The 21,330-nt window shown below is 36.2% G+C and overlaps 1 protein-coding gene across 1 annotated transcript in view; it reads right to left on the reverse strand.

Moving 5' to 3' along the window:
• Positions 1-21,330, reverse strand: part of ARHGAP10 (Rho GTPase activating protein 10) — a 154,037-nt gene that overhangs the window by 57,855 nt on the left and 74,852 nt on the right. Inside the window, exons 10-16 of the mRNA XM_005146570.3 lie at positions 20,882-20,976; positions 16,986-17,067; positions 15,794-15,836; positions 14,433-14,498; positions 7,785-7,859; positions 2,889-2,976; positions 1,450-1,508 (exon numbers count right to left, since the gene is read on the reverse strand). Of these exons, the coding sequence (XP_005146627.2) occupies positions 1,450-1,508; positions 2,889-2,976; positions 7,785-7,859; positions 14,433-14,498; positions 15,794-15,836; positions 16,986-17,067; positions 20,882-20,976 (508 nt within the window). The remainder of the gene's footprint in view (positions 1-1,449; positions 1,509-2,888; positions 2,977-7,784; positions 7,860-14,432; positions 14,499-15,793; positions 15,837-16,985; positions 17,068-20,881; positions 20,977-21,330) is intronic.

The raw sequence follows: 21,330 nt of genomic DNA on the forward strand, positions 1-21,330 counted from the left end.
TTTAGCTTCTACTCAGCTAATCAAAATTCAGACAGCCAGAAAAACATAAGCCTTCTTTAAAGGAAGACTATTCTACATACACGCAAAAATCACAAACTCTAATTAAAGAATGGCTAAACAACTTAATCACAAGATACAGTCAAGACTTACACAGTTTCAATCTACACTAATATATATCAAGAAAGGAGAACCTTTTAATTTTGCTTTTTTTTTCCTCCTAATAGTTTCAGAGAAAAGGATATTCCTTACAATTCCCAGTGTTGTTGTTTTTTTATAGCCAGCATAGGAAACAACGCTGACTGCCTATTTTTAAGTATACCGTAACTCAGATCTGCAATGTTGATTAAGTTTCCCTCCCCACTACATAGAATCAACCCCTCTATAAAATTGTTTACTGCTTATGAACGCTGTACTATTTAAAACATGTAACTTAAACCGAATTCCTTTATTGAAAGAGACTGTCAAATAGAGAACAAAAAATAAAATGAGAAACTGCTGGTAAAACTTCACAGGTCAAGAAATTATTTTAACACTTTTCAATAAAAAGGGGCATACTCACTATCTAGGTAAGTATGTTGAATTTTGCTTAAGCATTTGGTCTTTAAGATGTACTTTGGCAATGAATTTCATGGGCTAATTTTAATTTTGAATTAAAGGCCACAAGTGAACACATTCTGCAGTCCTGGAAAGGAGTAACAGCAATCTGAAGAAGATACAGCAATTGTCTCAAAGTTTATTTTAATTTTGCTTACCACAGTTTGCCAGAAGTGCTACAGGCTGGAATGAAAAGCACCTAATATCTGTTTGATATGTTACCAAAATTTTTCTTGCACAGTTTCCCTCTATCCTCTTCCAAAAAAATTCCATGTACATTAGGTACCATACAACTGAACTACAAATGCTGTTGTGTCTTCTCCAAGTCTGTATTTGAACTGCCATAGCGTAATCTGGCCTGCTCTTGCCTTTCTTCTACTAATGTATGAGGAACATTCAAGCCAGCCTGGATACAGAGCTAACAAGGCACTGAAAACAAGGGTCAGGCAGCTGTGATTTAAGGATCCAAGTGAGCCTGAATTAGTGTATTTTCCTTCACTAAGATTCATACTCCGTATAAATGAAAGAAAAAAAATCACAATCTAAGTAGATGCTTATCATTACATAATTAAGGTAATAAGAATGAATGTTGACAATGTCTATTCAAAACTTTCCCATAAAAGTCAAAATTGCACTATGTTAAGTCTGTCACAACCTTGTCTGTCAATAGATACGTCATATATGATACATGCTAGAACTAGGTTAAAACCTACATATATTTAAAACATTTATTATTTCTTATTCCTATGTTTTTATTAGGTTGAAGAATTTTTCTGAAATTGCATTTGCAGTGCACTCCTAAGGCCACAACAGTACTGTAAGAAAAGCTTTCTATAACTACAGTAATGTATTTACTGGCAGGAACGATGAATTCTCCATGCAACTCGTATGTCATCAGTGGCTCTGGAAGGCTTCTGTAAAACAAGGATGACATAATAAATTTAGCTGTATTCTGTTCCATCTGTATTTACCCTAAGCAGGAAACCTTTTTAACATTCAGTAGTATAATCCTCACACTGAAGGCAACCATTGTTACGGTGGCCTTTGAATGCAGTGATTTCCAGTGCAAACGTAAAACTTGGTATTACCAGAAAAACAAGACTAACTACATTCATTCATCTTCTGTGAGCTGAAGTGGTGCCTCCAGTCTATCATAAGGCACCTTTCCAAACTACAACACTGAGACTGTTTCTCAGATGAAGATTATACACTGTGTAATTAAATTCTTCATTAGTGTTTTTAAAATATAGAGAATCACAAGTCACTGCCTTACTGGAAAGAAATAAAGGTCCTAAAATAGTGAAGTTTGCTGAACAGCAGCCATCCACAAACCAAAATTCTAAGGCATTTCACATGGAAAAATTTAAATTCAAAACTTTAGTCACAAGTGAAATTGCATGCTGAATAATGGAAATCAGAGTTAAAGCATCAAAGTTAAAACTTCCATTTATTAAACTGACTTTATTGATGTTTCCAAAATATTGTACTAAACACTTGGGAAATACCACAGGCAGGAGATACTTCACCATGTGCTTTGTTTTTCTTTCCTATTTTTTTATTTTATTTATTCCATAATATAAGAGACTCCATAGGAGAGACTCGGGTCCTTTGCAACCCAGACCATTCTATCTTGATAACAGTTCTTTGGCATTCTTTAATAGTGGTTGCAGTAATACCATATTCAATAAAACCAGCAGATTAAAAATACTGTATTGGTGTTACACTATGAGAAAGATACAAAAGTTCTGCAATCCATGTCCTTAGGCAATTTAGTAAAATATCTTGATCAGAAATTGACCAAGTTATTTGAACAGAGAACACATTTAAAATTCTTTCTTTTGACATTCCAATATTATCACTATTGCACCTAGAATATCAGAACAAAAGCTAGAAGGAAGAGCGAAAAATTTCATGAACTTTCCCCTTTTCATTCTACTACATCAGAACACAAATATGCAAAAACTCTTTTAACTGTCTTAGCCAACTGTCAGTAACACTCTCAGCAAGTTTACTAACAATTCAGTTTTTTGAACCATCAAGTGAAATTCTTACATATCTAATTACATATCTAACACAAAAATGTTTTGGGACTTGTCTCACAGAACACAAGTATTAGTGTTGCTAAATTATTTTGCTTCCCCCAAGACAAATCACAAACACGTTATCTGCTCAAAATGAATCTCTATTCCAAAATATAGGAAAAATTATAAGCAGTGTAGCTTAACACACTGTATAGGAGAATTAGATTATTATTCATAATCTAAAATATAAATAAATCAATGGGATAGGCTTACCGCAGATATTGCTTCATAGCACTAGTAATTGTCTTCACTTCCCAATCTACAGAGTTTTCCAGGTCAACTTCATTGCAGGTTTTTGCATCTAGAAAATAATCAGAATGAGAAGAAACACATGAAAAGACAGAATTCTAAATAAGTATGCCCTACATGAACAGCAACAAAGTGAATTCGATCATTATGTATTTGCTCACATGAATGCAGAAGTAGTACATCATTCTTACTGTTAGTTAATAAGAAGACAATATCGAAACCTCTTTATGAATTCTATGTCTATGTTTTGTTTGAAAAAATATTTACTGCTGATTTATTTTAGTGAAGAATTAAAAATCACTTTCATGTAAAAAGATCTCTACAGCAACTGGTATTTTCACACCTTTAATTAAACAAAGATGCACACAAACACAGAAGGATGTACAAAAACAGTTCAGAAAACAGATCCATTAAGAGACCTTTTACCAGGGTAGTTGAAAGAGTCTTACAACAAAACAGATCAAACTGAACAGTCATATGTCTGAATCAGGTGAAAGGTTTTTTGACAGAATACAGAAAACCATACAGCACACTGGTTTGCAATCAAAAAAAAAAATCCTTTTGGCCTCAAAACAGGAGGTAATAGCTAGTTGATATAGGATCACATGTAGCCAAACTAGCCCAATGTATTTGGTAACTTGAAGTGTCTGAGCTTCTGTTATTACTGCTACGTGTTTCCATGAGTCACTACCGTAAACCACAGCAGTAGCTGACACAGATTACGTGTTGACCAGTTCATACAATTCAAAATTCATTTGTTACTTTGCTTGTCAGACAAATGACAGACACATTAAAAAAATCAAATTAGGATCCCTGATTAAAGGTTCAGTCCTTTTAGTGGGACCAACTAATTCTGTTCTAAAGGCTATGCCAGACAATTATTTCTGTAACTGAATATTCTCCCTCATTATATCAATTATTTAAATCTCATTTAAAAATACAAGTCAGATAACATTTTCTTCCAAATTGTTACTAGCCAACCACCATGTAAAATACTCAGGATTGTCTCAGGAAAGAGTTTATTTTTTCCCCCTCTGTTTAGCATGCTGGTTCTTTCGGTGTTCAAATTCTTTTTACTGAATTAATTAAATAAAAAACTGCCATCACACCAGAAAGTAGTGAAATCTATGAGGATTTTGTTACTAAACCACTATGTTGTATCCGTTTAAAATAAAATAAAATCACAGCTTCATGATCATCAGCCTCCTTTACAGTCAAAGTATGCACTCAGTTTTGTGAAATTTGTTGATGAATTTGAGGAAGAAAACAAGAAGCATCTTAATTTGAAAGCAAATCTCTTAAAAAAAAAAAAAAAGAATAGAAGGTATTGCTGAAATAGTCCATTATCTCTTGGGGAAAACAAAACAAAACGAAACTTTGTTTCTGCCACCAACCCCAAACAATCACTAGTTTGATTGTAGCAACCATTCAAACTTTAGTCTGTTTTCCGTTTTTGGTTTACAGTTGTCTAACATTACTCTGTGCCTCACCACCATATATATCTGACTGTTCCTGCTCCATTTTCCCCTCTGCTTCAAACATCCCAAGCCATTATATGAACTGGAACTTCAACTGGGATTTCAAATATGACAACTAGTTTTCATGCTGCTTGTTCACATAGCAGCCACTGTGCGCTGAATGGCAACTTTAAGCATATAAAAATAACTGTGCACATTTATGGAACAGCTTTTGACAGATCAGCTCTAAATTTTATGCAAATCCTTCTGACAATAAGAGAGCTAGAGTTTATAAAAACAGTCCAGTTCACTAAAGTAGGTTAGGAGGAGACTCTCTGCTTTCACACGCAATATGCCCACTGTAGGAGTGTATGCATACTGTCATTTACTGCATATAAAATAATAAAAAATTCAGTATAGTTGTTTTGAAAGCTGCTCGTTTTGAAAAGGCAGAAGTACCTGGAAGTTTTCTTCTCCAAAATATTATGTCTGGCATTTTTCATGCCAAGCAGTATCAGAAATGAAGCATGAACTCCAAGTCCTTAGCAGTCACTTCACCACAATCAAGGGTCAGTATGTAAACTCACCTATGTCATAGTTTGTATGAAATTTATGTAGGCAACTATGAAAGCTTGTATGAAATAAGCCACATCAGATCTATAATGTAGATCACAGACAAACCAGGAAATGGTCCCTGATGCATTTTAAGAACTGAGCCTCCTGATGGCTGACAATGCATTCTGTATTGCTTATAACAGCTACACACAACATGAAAAGTACTAACAGTATCCCTGTTCACAATGAGATATCAGATTAATTTAACATTTTCCCTTGAAAAATAATGAGTATTTTCCTTTTCAAATGCCTTACTTGAATTTAGATGAGATTACTGCTGCAGAATAGATCACCATGACACAATAGCAGTTACAAGTAACTTCAAGGAGTAAGTTAATTGCAAAATAAAGGTGTTTTGACTTGGTTTGGTTTTGGTTTTTTTTTGTAAAGAATTGTATACTTAATTGCCGAGTCTCATTTTATATAAGACTTAGTTTTACTACATTTTTGCATTAGAAATGAAAACCTATGCATTCATAGTATTAGAAAAGTATATATTGGTCTTCTCATACTCTTCACCCACAATGTATTTTCCCACATTTTATAGAAAATGTTCTGAAGAGACAAAACTACATGCTATTATGTCTCTGGTTACCATTTGGAAGATTTTTTTTTTTGCACTTTGGGCCTTTCAGACTGTGAACCTCATGGTCAATGACAGGTAGACTAAAATACTTTGAAACCTTATCAAACATTTTAAAATACAGAAAGCTAATATGAGGGTTTGATGATTCTGAAAAGATCTTTCATAAAAGGCTATCTAAGAGTATACACAGAGACAAAGGATTAAAGATTAATCAGTCATTTTAAATTCTCTGTACCTCTGTATCTCAAAAAGAAGCCCTCTTTATTCTACTCTGAGAACAGACAGATAAAGAGCACAGATAGGATCACTTTCAACAAACCAGCAGAAAAAGAGCACCTGCTTGCACCCTAACTTTTTTCTGTTCAATATTTTGCCTCATCTTGATACCACTGTATTTTTCCTACTTCAAACAATATATGAATCTTGGGACTGACAGAAAATGTTTCTAATTTCAAAAAAGATAACTAAAAGCAGATGCTGGAATCCCCAGTAAACTCTTCCAGCTGCTACCGAACCACTGGCAACCTAAGTCTATTTAATTTGGATACCACTAATGGCAATGAGGAAAATTTGCCTGCCAGGCCTGCACATCCAAGCTATGCCAGTAAGCACAAAACTGAAAAACATCTTATGATATCAAATGCACTTAATTGAGGCGCTCTGAGTGATAACTCATCGTTCTTCCTATGGTCAATAGTTAAAGATGGTTATTGTTTATAGAAGCTAACTCCAACACAGATAAACAACCATAAGAATCTGTTATAAATCAGTCATTTTTATTAATCCCAGCTTGCATTTCCAGAAAAAGTCATTTGCTACAATACTTTAAAGATATAGGCAGGTTTATGAGCACTAATGGAGAACTTCAGGGTGCTGTTAATATTGATTAAAATAAGATATCATAAATTAATATTTAGCAAGGTCACTGTGACAGATTGATATGACATGCAGGTCCTCAAGCCTGATGTCTTATAATTTCTTAAGAGACAGCCTGTTTGAAAAAATAAAGGAAGGAAAAGAAAAAGTTTTACAGGTGGCACTGAACTGACAGCAGCATATAATATAAAAGCGCTTTGTCATTCACATAATGTCTGGGGTAATGAAATGAATTCACTTTCTGGCTTCCTCCAGTTTGCAGTGCCAAAGAACACTGTGTTATCAGCACAGATGGAGCATGCATGGTTCTGGAGAAGAGCCTGGTGCAAACTGCAAACAAGCTTCTTTGCATACCAATGAATCCCTGAGAATCAGACCTTTGCTGTCAAGTGACAGGTTTGGAAGCTCTATAAAAATGAACTAATCCCAATGGTCTTGTCTGACTGCATGTTCTGTCAGTGCTCAGGACAAGGAATTGGGAAACATGGCACATCTTGCAGTCATGGCTACAACTTTGGTGAGAGATATCAGGCAGACAAGGGATTTCATCCAGGTGCCAATACTTCTATTTTCTTTCCTCCCTCCCCTAGGGACAGCAGAGTGGCAAGAGAACTACAGTAACTGGGATTAAAGATGCATCAAATTTTCCAGACAGAAAAGGGAGAAAAAAGTTTCTGAGAATAATTTTATGAATCAAAAAATCGAAATACTAACTAGGTATAAGAGAGTCTAAGATGTTACCCACATATAAGAACTATACTACTAAGTTTATAAAAACAAATCCTTTCTCCATCTGTCTCCCGCCTTGGCACATAGTTATTATTAATACGTGTATCACATTCCTCCTCTTAAACCAAACAGCTCTTTGCCAGCAGGCTTAAACTAAATGTCTTCTTTTGCTCAGTGATGAGCTAAAAACACACATGGGCACACACAACTGTACGTCTTAGACAAGGGAGAAGAAAGGTGACAACTTCAAACAATGAAGCAATAATCTTCAAACTTTCCTGAATTTGGTATTTTGGATTTTCTGATGAGACCTGTTAACTTAGGCTGCTTCAACCCCACTTACATCAACCTTACACAAAGCCCATGGTTTGCTCCTACATGTCCCATAGCAGTTCTATTAGTTTATTCCTACTAACTAATCTTGGTCTTGCTAACCCAAGGGAACTTACAGTTATACGGAGTTTATTTTCATGGACTAAAGCGAACTAGACTTGGCCCACATAAACAACTACAGGCAGATGCTTTTAAAACTAAGTATTGACAGTAAAACAACATAAAATATTGAAAAAAAATAATATTTGTAAAATAGAGGCATACCCATCAACAAACTCAGAAGTCTCTGGACCTTTGAACTCACCCCCACAACTCTGTACAATCCTTGGTCATTTATACCTATTACACAAAAAGAGAAAAGAAAAAAAAAAAGACAGAAGATCAACCACAACCAAATTTAGCATTAAAACATTTCCCCTGGCAACAAATGCCTCAAAGACAGACAGTTGTGAGAACAGCATTATAAATAAAGTATTGCAAGAATCCTTTTGTTCTATGTTTTTAAGATAAGTTCATGTTATGTTTTGATAAAGGTTTTGTGTACCTCAATTCCACTTCAGAAACTGGGAGTAGAAGCAAACAAGGACCAACCATTGCTTAGAAAAACAAACAAACAGCCAAATACACACAAACAAACAAAAAAGAAAACAGATTTTTTAAATGACAGATTTTCAGATTTTTTAAATGACATTTTGGATACATCAGCATCTATATTCTAATAACACAAGAACTAAACCAACGACCGCTAAATTAAGATTTCTTTACTAAACTTAATTTTGCCTTCTTCCAAATATGTGGCTGGCAAAAAGAGTTTGGATAAAATAAAGAAAAACTTGAGCCTATTCCCAGTCCTCAAAACCAATGCTTTTTCAAGTTCATAAATGCTTTTCATTTAAGATAAAAGACCTTATTCCAACCCACTGTGGTCCATATACTAGTTATATCCAGAGGCACCACTACAGGTTACTCAAATCAATACTTCTCAGTGTGCTTGGGATGAACAGAGATGCCATAAACAGCATAATATCTTCAGTCCCCTACTCTAATTTCATGTGGACTCTGGACCACTTTCCTGTCATTCCTGTGTCCTCTCATCCCACACACACACACTCATTTTTCTCTTCTTCCGCTGCTTTTGCTTTGCTTTACCACACCCAGTTTTTTCCCCAGGGAAGTATAACTATAAATGTAAATGAAAGGAAAATGGGAGGGAGAGAAGGAGTAGGCAAGGAAAAGGGCAAAATAAGGTATGTCTGTCTTTGCTGCATTGCTTCAGAGCCCATTTAGTGGGAGGTGAAATATTACAATCCTGAAGCCGACACAGATGTTTGAGAGGCCACATAATAAATAGCCATCTACAAACATCACAATGCTCTACCTCTATATTCATATTGGCCCGGAAGAGTAGTAATGCCACAACACACCTGCACTTCTACTCCAAGGAATTTTTTTCAAGTAACAGATTATATGGTATTCTTATTCAAAATATCCTTCAACAAAGGAAGACTTGTGGAGAGTTCCCAGTTTCGATACCAAACTGTTCCAGCCATAGCAGGAAAATTAAAACCAGTCATATGAGAAAAAGTTTCTTCTAAAATAAATATTAGATGAAGTATGTAAAAATCATTGGCCTTTTAATGAATTACTGTCAGACACAACCATAATACACAGTAATAATTCTCAATACGGTGGAGGGAACTTAGCGTTTTCTACATCTTACTGCCAAGCCTAGCTACATCTTTTCCTTCTTTTTTCATCCCCTTCTCTTCCTCACAATCTGCAGATTCCTCCCTGTTAGCACTGCTCCATCCTCAGTCCCAGCTGGAAGCTGACGGGCTATGGCAACAGCTCTTAATTCTCTTGGTTGCTCAACCTGGGCAAAACTGTCCCTTTTAGTTCCCCAGGCTGCAGGCACCACTGTAATGTTGCCAAGTCTCAAGCTGGATGCCATGTTCAGAGCTTGCTCAAATTAACACAAAAAAGTCAAATCTCCAGTATTTCATCTGTGGTCATCAAAAACCACAATTCTAGAGTATGCTTGCAGATTAGCTGTACACAAAAGAAAGAACCACAAAAAAGCACCCATGTGGCCACAACACCATTCTTCTCAAAATAGGAGGTTATCAACCCAAGCAAGTAAGTTTTCCAATGATCCCCAGACAACAGTGTCATAGCATGCTACAGACCACTTAAAGACTGCCAACACTAAAAAATAAAGCAAACCCAAACACCACCATAGGCCTTGATTCACTCCAAACAAGGATGCAGTAGGAATCTGTCCTGAGAGCAGCAATTATTTTTTTACTTTCAATTTTTCAGAGATGTCCAAGAAAATTCTGGTACAAAAGTAACACCAAGCTTTTAAATGCTCTGCCAAAATGCATCACACTTTTTTTTTATGCAATATCTTCTACTACTTTTAGTACCAGAGAAGAAGCCTTCTGCGTCATATGCAAGAAGCTAAAAAGCTGAAGAAATACTGTCACAGTCGAATACAGCTCAGCTTTTGCTTATCTCAGAAGTTGTTTAGTAACTTTCCCGGCTTCTGACATTAAAACTAGGGGGAACCAAACTGTGCTGACCCCAGATATACATTTATAGGCTTAAAAATAATTAAAGTCAAACCACAGAAACTACTACTCAATATTAAAACAGACCTGATATGCAAAGGTCTCTGAAACTATGGCAGTATTGAAGGCAAAACAATCCTCCAGCAATAATCATGAGTCTGTGATAGCAATTATCAGATAATTGATCAGTTTCAAATTCATCAACCTGAAAAAAAGCACAGCTAATTGCTAGCAGACATCAAGAATTGCAAAGAGGAATTAATATTTCAACACAGTTCTAAATTATACCTTTAAATGTACCTTTAAATGATGTTTAAAATATACAAACCTGGTTTGAGACATTACCATTTCTGTTTTAATCTGCACATTTCAGATCTTTAGCACATCCAAGACTGATAATGCTTGGCATTTACAGAACACAATTGACAAGATGACTCATTGCAGGGAAGAGCTTACCACCGACTAAAACATTGAGGGGTTCAGATGCTGTGTCTGCAGACTCAACCAGCCACTATTAGCAACATTGAGCAGTAAAGCCCCACGGCATAATTTCCTTCAGATTTACATTATTTCAAAATGTTTGGCTGACTGATACTGGAATTTGGCATAGGTACACGATTTGTGAAATATGCTTACAAAAATAAGGTACTGTAAATAAAACAGGAGTTTATACTATTGTAAGCAAGGTATGTAGGGAAGTTTACTTTGTGGCTGGCACAGACTAGTAGAATAGCTGCAAATACAACTTTTTATAATCAAAGTGCATAGTACAGAAACAGCTGGACAAGTGACACCCTAAATTCAAGGTACTGACACTTTTTTTGGTATGTGAAAAGGTTTTCTACTTCCTCCTCACCATCTTTTTGTCTTAGGAGCAGAATGGACAGACAGCTCAATGCTGCCATCTCTCTCTACAGCTCAAATTAGCAGCTCTGGTAGTTCTAAAATCAAGACAAACACCTACCACATCTTCACAGAAGGTACAACCAACTCCTTGCACACAAAAACATGCACAGTCTTTACTACCAGAACAGCCTTTAGATGTTTTTATAAACTTTTATCCTGTTGCATAAATTAAATACTAAAGAATTAAAATAAAATAAACTGAAAAATCCTCAAATACTCTCTGAAGAGACAAAACACAGGTGCACACATCCAACCAGCATTGTGTTCAGCATGTGAGAGACAGACTGCCTATGTTGATGCCTCAGCATCTCCTATCGGGTAAAGCACGGCCAATGTCTGACAAGACAATGCTGAATCAGAAGCTTACATGCATCTTAATCAAGACACTGCCTTCAATTCTTCTATTCATTCAGAGCAAATAATTTCCTTCTTGGCTTTATAAAAGGGAGCTTAACTGAGAAAAAATGATCCAGCCATTGACAAGTTTATGTTCAGCATCTCCGCTACACTCTTCTCTCTCCAAATACCAGACTTTTTCTGCTATGACATGACAAGACTATTCTCAGTTTCCACCCACACTAGACTGTCCTCTCTTTCTACCCACGCCAACCTCACACCCATTATGATTAAAAGAGATAAAAACATGGCACACAAGCACAGTCTCTGAAGAGGCATCTGTCCTGTTTTCTTCTGCCGAACATAACTTGCTTTGATGTGTTATCATTAAAGTAAAATAATCAAGTAAAAACCGATTTAAGAACAAGCATAGGTATAAGATCTGCAACCTGAAAGATGGATTTATTTTCTTCATTGTACAACTATTTGGTCAAACCTTTATGAGGTAAACAACTGAATGTCCTCCTAGCCCTCCATTTGTATAGCTCAGCAGATGTCCTGCAGAGCACAGAAACGGATCCTTTAGGAATGCTTCAGTTAGTCTCTTGGATGAAGTCAGGATTTTAGTTAGGCTTGTTTATTTAAGAACATTAAAAAAAAACAACCCACAGCTGATGTTAAGTTCAGCATTAGGTAAACAGAAAATCAGCAACAACTGCTTGAAATACAATGGATGAATCAATTTCATTGAAATAGAGCTATGTGGATTGCTGAGTTCCTGGAAGGTAGCAGTACCTCACCTAAAGCCATTTTTGAAGCTCTGGGAATATAAATATTTATTGAATACTAACTTTATTTTCCTAAGTACTCCCCAAACCAAAATTAATAGAAAAAAAAGTCTATTTCATTTTTAATAATTACCACAAGGCAATATTGACTGCAGGCCTTACAAAGCCTGTGTGCAAGGAATAGTGAAGCTGCAAGGTCTCCAAAGACAGAAAATACTGCAGCTAACTTCGGTAACTTTAATTCTCTTCCAAACTACGCTTCAGGGCAGATCCCACTACAAGGACAATACACTTCTAGCCCATAAAAGTTTATCATCTGTTCCAAATAACAGTATTAGGTGAGCTTCCACAAGTATTTTGCACTATCTTGCATGCACCTAAATCATAGAATCATGTAATGTTTCGGTTTGGAAGGGACTTTAAAGATCACCTAGTCCCACGGGCAGAGACACCTTCCACTAGACCAGGTTACCTAAAGCCCCATCCAACCTGGCCTTGAACACTGACAGAGATGGGGCAGCCACAAATCAAGAGCTAAAGGACAGAGTGGACTCAAACCACCGCTCAGTTTAACCTACCCACCCACAGTGAGAAGAAATCACATATCTAACCCATTTTTCCTAATAGCCATTTCATTAAGAAAGTGTTCACAATTTTTCCACAATCATGTTCTTGTTTTACTTTTTCTGCACATTATCAGAGAAAGAAAAGAGACACTACTTAAAGAGAATTATTTGAACACACCTATAGATAATAGGCCAAAATAGAGTAAACTCCACACTGCTTTCAGTAAGCATGACTCATAAGGTATTGTAAGGTAGCTGGTCACTGTGCTATAGAACAAAACCAGCCTTTCACTACGTGACCACATGCTACCCTTTTCATAAAATCTGCTTCATCCACTGCAAAGAGAAGATCCAGTCTATTTCAAAGCAGGATTTTGCAGTGAAGGCAACTTATCTGTAGGATGCCAGCTTTATCTGCAGTATTTCCCAGCTGAAATATTCAGATTGTAAATGCCAGTAACTGAAATTTTGAAGTGATGAGACAGGCAAGCCCTATTTGAAAAATATTCAAAAGAACAGAATGAACAAAAATAACACCAGCTAGAATGCGGTCTAATCTGGAATAACATCTTTAATGCATCACACAGGACTGACACAAAAAAGGCCGAGAGAAAAACTATTTCAGACAGTTCTTGCTGTTTAAATGCTAAATTCTCAGTATCACACAGGCTGATCATTCTTACTAATAATATTGTAGAGTAAGTGCATACGTGGAAGATACGGCTTTTAAGTAAGATCCTGCATTGACAGGAAGTGTGAACAACCCATTCTTCTTTTGATTTATCTTATTTAAGCTGGATTGGGATACTGAAAAAACATACAAATATTTTACCCTATGCAATGCTCAAATCTCTAGAAAAAAAAATATATATAAATCCTAAAAAATCATAAATCTCCCTCCACTCTGAGAGAAGGAAAAGAAGGTCAATTTAGGAGAAAAACAAAATCTACACAGAGCAACTTCAACATCTCTTTTAGCAAACTAAGAAATACACCATCAACAAGTATCTATTTTCATATCCACCTCTTTTTTTAGAAAACCAACAAACAAACAAAACATCTCAGCTAAGCAAGCAGGTTCTCCACACAACACCATGTACAACACAGTGAGCCATAGTGTGGCTGGTCACCTCCCATTTCCACATGTCTATTGTTTTCTCCTCACATGGCAGCAGTATCAAAAGCTGATCATATCCAGTGGCCACGTTACAGAGGGTGTGTGACACAGCCTCTCCACAACCATAATCCCAACTACCTCTTGAATACTAGCTGCATACTGACCTTTCTGTTCTGTCTCCAATTTTGGAGACAACAATGAATATATGAAATAGTAAGTCTGATAGCATCCTTGTCCCTTGTCTCACACAAGCACCACCAGAAGTACTTGAGTATTTCTTGGTATTCACTTCCCTGATCAGCTCTTCTTCTAAGTGACTAAACAGAAAACCTCCACTCAGCTGAAAATCTCAGCTGTTTTGCACAAACACTGGCTTCCTTTGTCATGACAGTGTTATTAGCCCTTAAGCAGTTCTTGAAAAAACATTTCTTGAGGGAAAGCTTGAAGGAATTACAAATAGAAGAACTATTACAAATGACTGGAACTGGGCAGAAGCAAACTCCTGTCGTGGTCAGTGTAATATCTACCAAGTCATGTCTTTCCCAGATATCTCCAGAAGACTAGATCACACAGGTCTTCAAAGTGCAGGCCAGCTGCTCCACCCTCTCCACAAACAGGTTGATCATTACCTCGTGTTTCAACAGCACTGATGCACTTTTTGATGATGGTGAACCCTATCTTATCCAACTGCGCACCTACAAGGGGAAAAAAAAAAGAAAAAGCTTGAAAAGTCATAAAGCACCAGTAGAATTACTGTCTTTTACTCAAAAATAAGGCTGGACTTAACTGCATAACTAGTGCTTCTCCAGCAAAACTGTAAATGTTCTGGAATGGGAATACTTGATCACTTTTTCTAGAGAAAATTCATTCCCCTTTTCTCTTTCACAACTCTGCCTAGCCCAAGAAAAGGCTCAATCTGGTGGTAATGGCTTCACTGAATCTGTTCACAGCAGCACCCTTTGAAGAATGGGATCTCTGATTAGGTACATATGTTGGCAGATGCAAAATGGAATTTAACAGTACTTGCTGCAACATCGACAACATCTGAGAGAGTTAACCAAATGGAACAAGGAAGTACTTACGAAGAAAAAACATAATGATCAACAGCAGGGCTTTTACTGAGTCTTACCCCAAGCCAAAAAAATCCCACACTAAAGATATGGGACACATGTATACCATTTCACAGCAGCTAATGATGTGACTACACAAAAGCAGATGTATTAACAGGACAACATCTGAGTTCCAGCATTCGTTTGTTGTTCCTATCTTATTCTTCTTCACATCAAAACTTCATTTAAAAGCTCGTATTGCAAAACTGCCCTCCCCCCAAACATCTGGCCTTCTTGCTCCTGGGGACCTGGTCTTGCATCACAAAAATAAATATCATTGGAAAAACTTTTATTAATAACACCATGATCCAGCTTCAAGCAAGAATTTATAATAATAATAATTTTTAAAAAAGCATAAACTCCCCAATAATGGAAGAAGAGTAACTGTTTTCACTCGTACACTTTGCTAACAGAAGAAAGCTAGCATCATTTAAAGAAAGCCGTCTTCTCTATTCCCATATTACGGTTTACATTTTAAATATGCGCATTCAGGTTTTTTGCTGACCATTATGTTGTCAGCTGCGACTGCTTTTAAAACCATACTTATGTGTTCTAACAGATGTGTACACACAATCTGAATTAGGAAATGTGACGCATTTACATAGAAATCAACTCTTTTTTGAGTCAATTTCCAGGATAAATTAGCAAAATCAACCAGACTGTTTCTGTAGCTTATGTCCACTCCTACAATTCTCACATACATGCTAAACTGAGTTACTGGAAAACCCATTAATTACAAAATACACAAAGTATATTCAAAATTTGAGATTAAAAATAAAATATTTAATTATGTTAGATCCACAGAAAAAACATTTACTTTTGCTTTTCTCAACTGTAAAATGTTAACAAAAACCAGCTTTAATAGTAATTCAAGTACTTACTTCCCTCTCGTTTTGCATTTGCTCTATTCACATTGATGAACAGCTAACATAAAAAGAGTAAAAAGACAAATTATTATTGTTTAAAGAATCTTAAGAAACCAGAAACCATACACCCCCAATCTTAATGCCCAGTAGACACAAATACAGTTGTTTACAGTTTGAAAGCATCACCTCTAACAACAGCTCTAACAGCAGGACCAGAGGTCTGTGCCCTCTCAGAAAGTAGATAATTGCACTTTTTAAGGATATAAATACAAAAACCAAAGAAAAATCTCAACAAATATAGACCCTTGGGGAGCAGAACAATACCAGCTGTTAGTATAGCCACAGAAATCCACTGTGATTTACATGCTCCATGTTCCTCTGTTTCACTGCAGGTTAGTTTACCACAGTTCACTCAGTTGTGAACTGCTTTGACGAATCCTGGGAATTACATCCCAGCCCAGCATTCCCAGAAGCTGTAAGAAGTTTTAAGTTGGCTGAGTGCACCTCAGACAACATCTGATGGTAATAAACAGATCTGCAGATGAAACAAGAATTTTACAACAATAATGTCAATAAAGCCTACAGCTAAAATCCCTAGTAGCCACCTACCAGGGACAAACATATGATGTGACCCATTATTTTTGGCCTGCAAGACCAGTACTTATGATTGTAAGATTAATCTGTAGCATGTTTCAATTCTGCAGTTCAGACTCATTTCCTAATATAAACTAGAAATTAAGTAAATTCAAGTCAGACTTCATTCCCATTGACAAGGATTTTTTAGATTCAGCTTAAAAAAAAAAAGAAATATGATAATAATACAATTCTATAATAATAATACCATATAACATAACTCATGCAAGTCTTGCCACTGGAATGTAGCATGAGAGCATAAGGCTAAGTACACATGGTTATATTAGGCATTCTCTAGAATACCAACAACATCATTGTGATGGAAAACCATTTATAAAATCAGTGCTGTCATTACAATAAAAAAATCTCTCCTATTAGCATTAGCAGTTATCTACACCAAGCTTTACCAAGTTACTCATGTCTCCTGAATTTTACTTTTATTCCTTCTTCATTGAATCTACCATTTTGCAAATTACATAATCTCAGGTTACTAAAGTATAAATGGGATCAGGAAACAGGGTGTAAGAGAATTTCTCCATTACACCATAGATAGATATAAAATAAAGACTCTTACAGCTTCTTTTCCATCCAAGGCTTCCATCCACAGCTTCCTGTCTTCCTCAGAAAACGCCTGCATGGTCACGGGAACTCCAGGCCTGCAAATGTACCAACCACACAGAGTAACTGCATTCACCAGTGACTACAAAGTCTACTTCCAACAAGCAAAAACCCATTATCCTAAAAGTCAGGGTTGTTTTATTTGCTTTGTTACTGAACATTACTCACCTTTAAAATACAAGGTATAGAACTGATACATAGAGTAGGAGATAACAGAGGATAGAGAAGAAAAAGGAAAGTGAACGTAATCTGCAAAACTATTTATCTGAAACAGCTCATTGTTGATAGCTTGTTGACCCCAGCACTTGCTGTGAGTTCCTGCATTTTCTGGGTTCTAAACAAACTTGCTCCTCCATTGCTGTTACAGAAAGAAATGGCTTTTGTCAACTTCCCCGATATGCAGTCTTCAGCTTTAGAGCAGTGACAATTATTATAGTTTTTCAGTAAATATCTTTAAAAAATAATCAAATCTTAATGCAGTATCTCATTACAAAACTCTACTACCATAACTTCCTAAAAAGCAGGGATGGACAACTGTGGGATGCAGGGATTAGTGAACAGAGATTGACATGAATCTACTTTTGTGTTTATGTAACAGGAAACTAAGAAGAGTAATTGTGTGGTTCAGCATAGTGTACAAAGCAAGGAGAGTTAAAAGCAGAACAGGTTATTTGGGTAATTATTTTTCTGCCAATTAAAAAAAAAAAACATCGTACTCAGCCTTGGCAAATTTGTAAATCTCATTATATAGAGATTGATAGAAACAAAGAAATAATTCATAACATTCCCTCTTTCTCTCTGCCTCTCTTTTGTATTAAATCTATTTTCAAATACCAAAATAGCTGCAGGGGGAAATGTTATATCTAAAAGCAACAACACAGAAAAAAACAACACAAATCCCACTTTTACTTAAAACTGCAACAGTCTACACACTGTATTTTTACAACTAGAGAAATTTATAGTTGGTTTTCACCTTGTCATAAATTTTATCAAACCACACAATTTAATTGCAGTGTAAAATTCAGCAGGTACAAATACCTCCTGCTCAAAATCTCTTTTCGGATGCCATGTGAGGACAAGGCATATACACGCCCTCTAGCAAACCAATCTAAACTCAGGAGACCCAACTATAAGTTCGGAAAATGGCAGCAGCCTAGCAAGTCATTCTCTTTTATCAGTTAGAGAGAGGAAAATATTAAGCCATGAAAATGCTATCTCTTCCTACTCTCAGTGACAGACACTGAGCTCTCAGAGTGGGTGACGGAAGCTTTGCCTTAATTTCTATAATTAATAGCCCTCATTACTAGAAGCTAATACTGGTATTAGAAGTAAGAATAAGCAAAGCAGCTTCTCATGCCATGCAAGCTTTTTCCAATGCAAACTGGTCTGCTAGCAGCGCAGAGCAGCAATCATCATAAATATGCAAACTTAATCACTAGGTAGGGAAAAAAATACCCTAAGTAATTAGCTATATTAACTAAAATAGAAAAAAAAAACCCCACAAAAAAACCCTCACATGCTGATTTTGTTTTTTTCTTGTCTGCTTTTACTAGTTAAAACTAAAATGAAACAAGCTGTTTTTATGAAGGGCAAACTCCCCTTTTTTTTTTCACTAAATTTGTAACTGTCAAGGTATCAGAGTATCACCTATAGGCTGCATGAAACATTATTTGTCTTCAACTTAAAGTCAGAAGAGATTAAAAAAAACCTTCTCTCCTCCTTGTCCTGCATTGGTAAAACTAAAATCCAAGTATTATTTCAGAAGGATAGTGCTCTTTATCAGCAGAATGCCTTTTGCTACCCCAAAAGACATCTGCTGTCTCCTTAAGATTTAAATTTGTCTCCATTTATCCTAGTCACCATCAACTAAGCATGATGAAGTACAAAAACCAGAAAAAAAGTCTGTCTCCAGAGACTTAGCCATGATCCGAGCACTCTCAGAGCTTCTAGTCGTATCAGAATTTAAAGAAAAAGAATTTTGGCTTTCTTTTTAAAAGAAAAATCCATAAATATTCAGCCAGCTCCAAACTATGCTCAAGTCACACACAAGGCTGAATACTGTCTACTGAAAAGGTCTTCCTAAAATTTTACAATCTTGCCTCCTTTCACAGCAGAGGAACAAAGAAAACCCCTCAGCCAGCCGTCAATCCGTATGTTATTTTTTAACTTGGACAAGCCAAGGGATAAGTATGCCCTGAGCTGATACCAAGGAAACAAGCTAATGGCCTGCAGCACAGAGCTAATCTCCATGGGAACATCTCAGTACTACACACATATATTATTAAAAGAAAAATGTCTGATACCAAGGTCACAGTGGACCAGTTTGGTCTATTATAGTTGGACAGAAAGATGGATTAGATTTTTCCCACTTTTACCAGAGAAGAGATTGAAAACAAATGTTTTGCAGGATCAAGGAAATACTGCTCTCCATCCATCTCTTTTCAAACTCCAGATACCCTACTGAACAGAGATGACACACAGAGGGGGTTCGACTGATGTTTCTCACGGTACTTTTTTAGCAACTTTATCAGACTTTGGTCAAAATCTGTTATTGACACTGACCCAAGAGGAGCTGATGTCAGGAGTATAAATCTTCACTCCCTTTTTTAGGACACAGTGTTAGAATAGCTAAGCCACATCCTGCTCAAAACAAAAATGCAATTTCAAACCATGCTGTAGACTTGTGACAAATGCCACCCAAGTCATAAATGAGTATCTTGTTATCTGCCAAGAGAGCTGGAAGTTTTCAGATGCAACAGGAGTTTCACATTCCTTTGCTCATTGCTTATTAGACAAACAGGCATGCCTCAGGCAGGCCAGTCTGACTGGCCATGCAAGCCAAGCATAGCCTCTGACCTAAGACTGAGTGTGCATATATAATCCTTATCACAGACATATTGGCAGACCACCAGCAATCATAGGGCAAAGGCGCCTGACAGCATTGGCCACACTGCATTTAAAGTGAAGTGCACTATGAATTTGATTGGGAAAAAAACCTAAAGCCTATAAAACTTGAAGATCTACTGCATGATAAATTAGAATATAATTTAATAGTATAAGTAAGGAGCAAATGTGCTGGTTAAAAACAGCTCAGAAGGGTTGGTTGCAACAATTCAGCCAACAGTCCACTAACTCATATCTAACATCTAATGCTAGATATGACCCTGTTCTGCACAGATACAATCTGCATCAAAAGAACATAACTTTACTACAGCTGCATTTATTCGCAGTATCCTATTAAGTTGGATTTTCTCATCTTCATTATTGAAGGAAGACTATAACACTGACAAAACTGTAAGAAACTGTAAGATCATTTTAGTGAAATAAATGAGCCATTCTTTTTAAATAAGGCAACAAAAACAAAAAAAGGCAAAATCCCAATGCTCTTATTTTAATGCTCTTATTTGCAAGTCTGAGAATCCAGCATAAACCTCCAGCAACATGCCATTTTGGAAAGCAGGCTGGTGATACAACATGGTGATGACTGCATGAATTTCTAGTGTGATCAGTCTTCCACTACAGTTATGCATACTCCCATTTAAGTCATGTTTCTTCACTAGGTTAGCTAATTTTTCCTATGCCTTTCTTTTATATGAGTTCATAAAATGTAGACGTTTCAGTTTAGACCCTCCCTATTTCTGCTACACACAACTGAGGTAAAATCCAGTAAAATCCATGACAGTGCTTGCCTTCTCCTCTAGTGACTACTTCCCATTGGCAGAATGGCCCATTTGGCAATGGTCATTGGCAGAATGACCATTGAAAAAATAAGAACAAAGCACAACAGTAATACTACAGTAATGTTAACTACTACCTAGAAAGAATCCTTTCCAGTGTGTTTCATGAGCTTACCTGTCTGAAGCTTCTAAGTCAAAACAGAATCGTCTGTCTATAGTATCTATATTTCTTTTGGTACAATAGGTAAGGACAAAGAGTTCCTCCTCACCCTGTGAAAAGAAAGGTGTTTTTATGTTTGACCCAGAAATTAAAAGTTTTAGTAAACCAGCTATACAAACCACATAAGATAAATTTACACTAAAATAATGGCAAAAGCTATACTGAAAACTGACACTTGCAAAAGAATTTGCTCACAGTTGCCATTCAGATCTCTGCACAATAGCATATAAATTCCATGGTCACTTACAGGATGTAAACACAAAAATATTGAACCCATTTTAGCTTTTACTTTACAGCATGACATATTACCATAGGAATTTAAATTAACAAAAATATTTTGCTAGAAATATCTTGCACATGTTAAAATATATGCACACGATAAGTCCTATTTTATGGCAAAAGAG

The sequence above is a fragment of the Melopsittacus undulatus genome, chromosome 7 (assembly GCF_012275295.1).
Source record: "Melopsittacus undulatus isolate bMelUnd1 chromosome 7, bMelUnd1.mat.Z, whole genome shotgun sequence".
Classification (NCBI taxonomy): domain Eukaryota; kingdom Metazoa; phylum Chordata; class Aves; order Psittaciformes; family Psittaculidae; genus Melopsittacus; species Melopsittacus undulatus.